General features: G+C 42.7%; 1 protein-coding gene across 8 annotated transcripts in view; it reads left to right on the forward strand.

Moving 5' to 3' along the window:
* The window catches only part of CC2D2A (coiled-coil and C2 domain containing 2A), a 129,255-nt gene extending 121,052 nt beyond the window's left edge, over positions 1 to 8,203 (forward strand). For 7 of the 8 annotated variants that reach the window (XM_042251882.2, XM_042251884.2, XM_042251886.2 and 4 more), the window contains 4 exons: positions 3,529 to 3,651; positions 5,282 to 5,340; positions 6,127 to 6,301; positions 7,884 to 8,203. In XM_042251882.2, the coding sequence (XP_042107816.1) occupies positions 3,529 to 3,651; positions 5,282 to 5,340; positions 6,127 to 6,301; positions 7,884 to 8,072 (546 nt within the window). In that variant the 3' untranslated portion in view covers positions 8,073 to 8,203. Of the gene's footprint in view, positions 1 to 3,528; positions 3,652 to 5,281; positions 5,341 to 6,126; positions 6,302 to 7,883 lie in introns of those variants that run through there. The other variant, XM_042251888.1, reaches the window with a different exon arrangement.
* The last annotated feature ends 569 nt before the right edge of the window (positions 8,204 to 8,772 follow it).

Consider the following 8,772-nt stretch of genomic DNA (forward strand, 5'->3'; position numbering starts at 1 on the left):
AGACTCCAGGCTTTCTCCTCCTTCACTCTTTTGCCAAGAAGTCAGGCCCTTCCATCCATGTTTGTGTTTCCACTCCTGCTCCAACACTTGCCTCTGTAAGTTTTCGCTATCATTCTCTATCGATAGGCTTCTCCCAACCCAGCTATACCCTGAACTACCACTGCCCCTCCTTCTCTTCCTTCCAAAATCCTTTAAATTCTATTTACATGCCTGGCTTCCACTTTCTCAGACTTTATTGCTGTTGTTAAGTTGCCCAGTCATGTCCAACTCTTTGCAACCCCATGGACTGCAGCACACCAGACCTCTGTCCATCACCAGCTCCCGGAGTTTGCCCAAGTTCATGTCCATTGCATCAGTGATGCCATCCAGCCATCTCATCCCTGATGCCCTTTTCTCCTTCTCAGACTTTAATCCTCTATAATCTAGTCCTCTTCCCTGATCAGCCTACAGAAATAAACTCTGAGAAGTACCACTGTCTTGCTAATGGATAAATAAACCCAATGGTTTATTCTCCTCACTCACTTCTCCTTTTCTGTGGTACATGACACAACTAATCACTTCTTCATGAAAAAAAAAAAAAAAACCACTTGCCCATCCTTGGTTTACTAGTAAAGGACTGTTGGTTTTCATTTCTCTGCAATAGCTTCTCAGGTTTCTGCCACTAACTTTTCTTTCCACACTTTGAAAGTAGATTTTCCTGAAAATTCTATACTTAGATTTCTTGCAGAACCACACTTATTATTAATTATAGCTCTATCTAGTTTATCCTGGCCAAAAAAAAAAAAAAAAAAACAAAACTCATAATTCCATCACTAGCCCAGGAATCTTTGGAACCTGAATTTTCAACTGTTTTCTAGACAGTGAGGTGCTGATCAAAATCTCAAACTCAGGACATCCATAACTCAAATCGTTTTTCCTTTCTCTCTGAAAACAGCCACTCCTCCTGGCCCTCCCACTTCTACAGAGGTCAGGCACTCAGATTCAAACCCCATAACTGTCCTTGAGTTTCCCCCTCCCCTACTTCCTCTTCAATCCTATTAACAGATATTAGTACCAAATGATACAGATACCACCCCTTCTGTTTTCCAGGTCATGTCATTATTATTTCATCCTGCATTACTATAAATAATCAACTAAATAACCTGTCTCCAGTTCACTCCATCGTTTGGTCCACTGATGCCTGGTTATTTCCAAATGTTCAGCTTTCCTCATGCGATGGCTCAGAAAGTACTGAAGGCACCTCACTGTATATAAATTTAAGAATAAACGTCTCACCCTGGATTCTAATCTGACTTCAGCTCTCTTCGCGGTGCTATTTCTGACTGCTTTTCTGCACATTCCCTACCCTACAGCCAGACTGTAGTTCTTAAAAACCTTGCCTTCTTAAAACTACTTGCCCCATCCCTGTCTCATCTCCAAAGCAAATAATATTCCTGTTAAAACAGAAGGTAGATTTTCATCCCTCTGCTTATAATTCTCCAGTGACTTCTTGACTCACTCCAGAGTCAGAGCCTCGGTCTTTACAATGGCCCCGAGGCTTCCACGACCTGACACCTGCCTGGCCCCATCTTCACTGATCCGGTTCTTGCTTCTGCGTGCTCACTCCTCTGAAGTTACTTTGTTTCTCTTTGCTGTCCCTCAAATGCTCTTTGCGTTTGCTATTTCCTCGGCACGGATGACCCTTTCCCTTACCAGACAGCTTCATTAATCCTCCCCTCACTTCATGCTCTCTCCAGTGAAAACATCCGTGTGTGTGTGTGTGTGTGTGTGTGTGTGTGTGTGTGTGTGTGTGTGTGTGTGTGTGTGTAGTCAGTTATGTCTGACTCTGCGACCCTGTCCAGGGATTCTCCAAGCAAGAATACTGGAGCGGGTTGCCATTCCTGCCTAGCCTCCAACCTCACCTCCTACTGCATAGCTTTCTCTATAACCCGTGTAAGTTTAACTATTGCCACAACAAAACACTAAAACCTCATTCCCAAACTAAACGGCTTCAGACAATTATTCTCATGGACCTGTGAGTCAGCCAGGATGGTTCTGCTGACAAGGCTGGGAGTGCCCTGCTTCATGCGTTTTTATTCTGGGCTTGGGGAAATGACAGTTGGCAGGGACACCAGAGGGCAAGCAGGAACATGCAGAGCCTCTTCGGGGGCTGGGACACAGAATAGTGACACTGCTATCCCTCTCTACTTAGCAGAAGTCAAGAGCCAAGGAAATACATTTCTAATTTCTACCCTTTTAGTGGAGGGCTTCCCGGGTGGCTCAGCGGTAAAGAATCCACCTGCTAATGCAGGAGATGCTGGTTCAGCCCCTTGGTCAGAAAGATCCCCTGGAGAAGGAAATGGAAACCCACTCAAGAATTCTTGCCTGGAGAATCCCATGGACAGAGGTAGGTACCTTGACGGCTACAGTCCATGGGGCCGCAGAAGAGTCGGGCACAACTTAGTGACTAAACAACTGCCAGGTAACAGGGCAAAGGCTGCGGGTAGAGGCAGGGGTGCAGAGCTGGGCCAGTGAGACCCTCTCCCACGCCATGTGTCGTCTGCTATCCCATGTATCTGTTTGTCTGCACTGTCTTCTCTTAGCTACTACCTGCCGGTAGAAACTCTGTTTCATTTACAACTTTATCCACGACTGTATTAGAACTGAGCCTAGATACAAGACACTTGACGATTATGTTGAATGGGACAAATTCACCACTCAGGCGCACAGTTACAGGTAGGTAGTCATGCCTATCATATGCCAACCAGGAGCTGTGCCAGACGCTAGTGACACAGTGGTGAATACGGCACAGGACAGAAGTCTTCAGGGAAACATCTCAGTCTAGTGAGACAAACAACGATAAATACGAACAGTAGTAATAAAATAGCTAACAGCTCCTGAGGACTTAGTATGTACCAGGCATTGTTCTAAAGAGACGTAAATAAACTAACTCGCTTAATCTTATGAGGTAAGTACTCTTATCCCACTTTTATAGAGGAGGTGAGTCTCTAATCATAGGAACTACCTTATCTCAGCAATCTGCATTCAATAGTAAGGTGCACCTCGACTGCTGCTGCTGCTGCTAAGTCGCTTCAGTCGTGTCCGACTCTGTGCGACCCCATAGACGGCAGCCCACCAGGCTCCCCCGTCCCTGAGATTCTCCAGGCAAGAACACTGGAGTGGGTTGCCATTTCCTTCTCCAATGCATTAAAGTGAAGTCGCTCAGTCGTGTCTGACTCTTAGCGACCCCATGGACTGCAGCCCACCAATCTCCTCCATCCATGGGATTTTCCAGGCAAGAGTACTGGAGTGGGGGGCCATTGCCTTCTCCCGCACCTCGATTGCAGGTATACAAAAATGTAAAGAAGTGGCCCATGGCAACTGCGTGATGCCACTGACTGTAAAATGCTTGTCGGTGTTAAGAATCAAAACATGACAAAAAATGGGCAGTGTGTCATCTTGCTGTCTCTCTGCTGCCTCTCTTGAAACACTCACACATGTATACACATACACCTGCCATATACACTAATGTAGTCTTGTCTTTTTTAGATTTGGTTTAATATTCAACAGTATGATTCCCCACTACGGATAAATTTTGATGTCACCAAGCCCAAGCTATGGAAATCTTTCTTTTCAAGAAGTCTTCCATATCCTGGCCTTTCCAGTGTTCAGGTATGTATGTATTTTTATTAACAATTAAATGTAGACAGACAGGTCTTCCCTGGTGGTTCAGATGGTAAAGAACCTGCCAGCAATGGAGGAGATGTGGGTTCGATCCCTGGTTTGGGAAGATCCCCTGGAGAAGGAAATAGCAATCCTCTCCAGTGTTCTTGCCTGGGGAATCCCACGGACAGAGGAGCCTGGTGGGCTACAGTCCATGGGGCTGCAAAAGAATCAGACACGACTGAACAACTAATACTTTCACTTTCAAATGCAGACAAAGAAAGGGAGGAATCTGACACCGTTATACTGGGTAGCCAGATATTTTCTGATCCTTAATTCCACTCCTAGGTATTTAGTCTAGGATAATACTTCATTTTCAAACTTAGTTAAGCCCAATTCCCAATAAGAAACAGACCATCATATGATGAACCACTATATACATACATAAAAGAATAAATTTGATAGAGTCCTGAGATCTAAAAAAGTGCCACAAAATATATTTCATTTAATTTTTCAGATGCTGGTCCCAATTCACTAAATTAATTTCTTCACGTTTCATGCTGAAACATGGAATCAAAGTTCAGGGCATGATCCAGGAGGGACTCATTAATTTAGAGGGTCCTGGACATTATTAGATTATAAATAGTAAGCCTGAGATGTATTACTAAAACTTTAAATTTGATCGCTATAGTTATATACGAACTGTGTAATATAAAATGTATTCTTTGCTGTGGATCAAATCTTTCCAAAAGACGTTTTAAGAAAAATCACGGTAGAGAAATTCTTCATGGATACAAGGTAACCTAAAAGTTTTCATAGGAGAATTGTTTGCAGAAGCCTAAGGAATGGCACTGGAGAAGGCAACGGCCGCCCACTCCAGTGTTCTTGCCTGTAGAATCCCAGGGACAGGGGAGCCTGGTGGGCTGCCATCTATGGGGTCGCACAGAGTCGGGTACGACTGAAGCGACTTAGCAGCAGCAGCAGCAAGGACTGGAAGGACAGAAGGGGTAAATTATGGTATATATAGTGGAATATGTAATAGTAGTTACATGAATGAATCAATATTTATGAATCTTAGTTAAGCACACTGAAAATACCTATTTGCTATCCTCTCTAAATATGTTAAAGGGGAAAATTATATGTTCGCAGGATAAAATTACTAAAGTTTAGAAAAGTGAAAAGCAACACAGTATATTGTTTAGCAATATGAATATCTGTAGTTAAATCATGAACACATTTCACTAATTTGCCTGTCTCCACTGACTATAACGTAAACACCACAAGAGCAGGGATTCTGTTCATACGGGCTACATCCTCTTCACCTGTATAAGTGCCTGACACACAGAAGGTCTTCAATACATGTTGAATGAAGAGTGCTGAAAAAGCAAATTCAGATTGTGGTTACTTCTGTGAGAGAAAGGGTAATAAAACTGAGAAAGAACTACGCAGCACTGGAATTTATTTGTGATGCTTTACTTAAAAGTAGAGCTTAGGTGCACTGGCATCTGGGATATTATCCTAACTCAATGAAGAGTTCATAATTTTAAAAAAATTTAGAGAAGGATGTACAGCTACTAAAATAAACTGTAACTGATTCCTAAAAAATTTCTCAACTGTTTTTTTTTTTTTTCTTTTATAGCCGGAAGAGCTTATTTACCAGCGCACAGACCAGGTGGCTGCAGCTGAACTGCAAGACAGGTCACATGATAACCCATAAATCCACATGCAGTCTGTCACTAGGAGTGTTACTATCAAATGAAACAGTTCTCACCCTGGATCAGTGTGAACAGCAATTAAACTTTAATTCGTGTTTACAAAGTTCCGATGTGGTCTCTAAATCCCAAGGCTCTGGCATCAGCATGGTGTGAGCCACAGGGCAGTGAAGTCCAGCACTGATAGGTAGTTCTCCAGAAACTTCCCCCCAGATTAGAGTTCAACAGCATGCCACGCATGGGTACCGTGCAGCAATCTCACAATCCTTGGCTTAAATAGGCCCATTTTGTTCCATCAGTGGTTCAGTGAACTTCAGCTACTTTCTAAACCTAGCACATGGGATTAATAGATGATTAGTAAGAGCCTGTTTGAGGCCCATAATGCTTATCATGAACCCTGTTTTCCCAGTTTCACAAGGCTCAGAGAGGTCTGCGTACTTGTCAGGTGTTTAAGGGGCTACTGAGCCCAGCCAGACCTTTCTAGTTCCAAAGCCTGTGTGTCCTTTCTGCTGTCTCAGGCCACGGGAAGAGGTGCATGTCAAACTGTGCAGGATCACAGTGAGCCTTTTATGGTGTTATTACTAAAAAACATCAATTTACTCTCAACTCCAAATTTAAAATAAAGTTGTGAGGTCCTGAGAACAACTAATTCCTGGAAAAAAAAAAATCCTGTTTCTTCTAAAAGTTTCAAAATGCTATTTTTTTGTACTTCTGTTTACAAGGGAAAAGTCAAGTCACCCCAAAAAATGGAGCCTATTTTTTTTATAAACAGGATTGAAAAAATACTAAAAGAAAAAATCATGGACTGGCGGCCGCGCCACCTGACTCGGTGGAACAGATACTGCACCTCCATGCTGCGTCACTTCTTGCCTCTCTTAGAAAGGAACCAAGAAGACGTGGAGGACGACCACAGAGCAGAACTGCTCAAACAGCTGGGAGACTACAGGGTAAGCAGTCCATTTCGAATTGGAAAGTGCTTGGTACAATGGGCTTTGGAATCAAAACGCCTAGATTACTTCCCAAACTATTCAGATGAAGCAGCAGAGATTAAAAACTGTGAATAGAAGTTCCAAGCTCAGGAATGAACCCACCATTAAATAGCAGAATGTCTCTCTAAAACGGAAATATCACCATTTGTTTGGTAGGAGGATCCTATGAAAAATATCTTTTATAAAATCACAAGAGTATTACATAAAACAAAAATGTCTGGCTAAATCATGTTAGACTCAACTGAGCATAAAGGTGAAGCCAACCATTCTTGAGCAGACTTTAAGGATATGACTTTATCCTGATTGCTTTTCGTTGCTAAGAAAAATTCTCCTTCCTAGGCAACAGATATTCTCTGCTGTCAGCTGCGCTGTGTTCATACCCTATAGCTGGATACCAAAACCTAGAAAGCAGCGGCAAACTGAAACAGTAAGCCTCATTGGTCAACAGTATGAAGCCAAGCTGGACATTTTTAAAGCTATTTCATTTTACTTCTGGCTGCACTGGGTCTTTGTTGCTGCACACGAGCTTTCTCTAGTTGCAGCAAGGGCCACTCTAGCTGCGACGCGTGGACGTCTCACCGCGGTGGTTTCTCTGGTTGCAGAGCACAGGCTCTAGGCGCGTGGGCTGAGTAGCGGTGGTGCACAGGCTTAGCTCCCCACAGTATGTGGGGTCCTCCCGGACCAGGGACCAAACCCACGTCCTCTGCATTGGCAGGCGGATTCTTAACCACGGGACCACCAGGAAGGTCCCAAGTTGGACATTTAATTCTATTCAGTGACTAAAACTTACCCTTTAACTTCTAAGGCTAGGTTTCAGCTGCGATGCTTTCAAGTAACAGAAAACTTCTTATTTCAAACAAGCATGAGCATTAACAACCTATAGGCTTATTAGGGTAAATTTTAGGGGTAAGTAGCTATTGGGGCCATACCACATGTCTGCACGTCTTCCCTCTCTGCCCTCCTCCATGTGATGGCATCGTCCACAGACTGGTTTTCCTCATGGGAGCACAGGAATAGTTCCTGGTAGCACTCATATATGGACACACATGGGCTGGAACTGGGCTGGAATAGTTCCTGGTACGACTCACAAAGGGACACACATTGCTCCAAGCAGCAGAGAACATCTGTATGCCAGTATTTCTTACAAGTTTCCTAGATTACATACCCTCTTTCCTGTAGATCAACACTGAGGCCAGGTAGAATGTGTTAATCTACCCTAGGGTCCTGGTACTGCATGGGTTTCTTTCTATGCAAACTCGGGGCTATGATAAGGAGGAAGGGAACAGTGGAGGGTGGCTAGGTGATTAACAGGTATCTTAAACATCAAGTCAGTATGTTAGCAGTTAAAACACTTAGCCTCTCTCTATTTTCTATAATGTTAATATATAGCTGAATAGAAAAACAAAGCTAAATAAATGACTTTAAGACCCAAAAGGAAGACTTCCTACTTAGAACTGCACATACTTAATTAGGGGGAAAATACAGTGAAAACTTCACGTTCAGTAATGATTAAAATGTTGGTTGTTTTGTTTTCCTGCAGTTCTCTGGATTCCCCCTTCACATGCCATACTCCGAGGTGAAGCCTTTGATTGAAGCTGTGTACAGCACTGGAGTACATAATATTGACGCTCCTAATGTTGAATTTGCTTTAGCTGTGTATGTCCACCCATACCCCAAAAATGTTTTGTCTGTCTGGATCTATGTTGCCTCCCTTATACGAAACAGATAATACTTCCCTGTATGTTTTATATCATGTAAAATTTATAATTAAGATATGAGAATATTTTTTAAGTGCTCTTGATCTGTCAGAGGAAAGAAAATACTTGCAAACAATGAAATAAAATTATCATGATTTTCAAAGTGTGCAAATTTTATTTAGTAGTCTGCCTTGTCTCTGCCACTCTGACCCTAAATTCAACTGTGGCAAGTCAGAGTTCCTATGACTTTTATAGCTCTATGATTTTGCACTTGGCTCACCTTCTACTGAGAATGATCTTCTTCTTTGCCAGTAAAATATCCTGTGCTCTTAGATAGAAAGAATTAATATTGTTAAAATAGCCATATTACTCAAAGCAATCTATAGATTTAAGGTGCTGACTATCAAATTACCCTTGACATTTTTCACAGAACTGGAACAAATAATCCTAAAATTTATATGCAACCTCAAAAGACCCAGGATTGCTGAAGTAATCCTGAGGACAAAAACAAAGCGGGAGTATCAGCCCTCCCAGACTTCAGACAACACTGTAAAGCTACAGTAGTCAAAACAGCATGGTACCGGCAGAAAAACACACATACAGATCAACAGAACACAACAGAGCCCAGAAATAAACCCATACACCTATGGACACCTGATCTTCAACAAAGAAGGCAAGGATACACAATGGAGAAAGACAATCCCTTCAGCAAGTGGTGCTGGGAAAGCTGGT

The sequence above is a fragment of the Ovis aries genome, chromosome 6 (genome assembly GCF_016772045.2).
Source record: "Ovis aries strain OAR_USU_Benz2616 breed Rambouillet chromosome 6, ARS-UI_Ramb_v3.0, whole genome shotgun sequence".
NCBI classification, from domain to species: domain Eukaryota; kingdom Metazoa; phylum Chordata; class Mammalia; order Artiodactyla; family Bovidae; genus Ovis; species Ovis aries.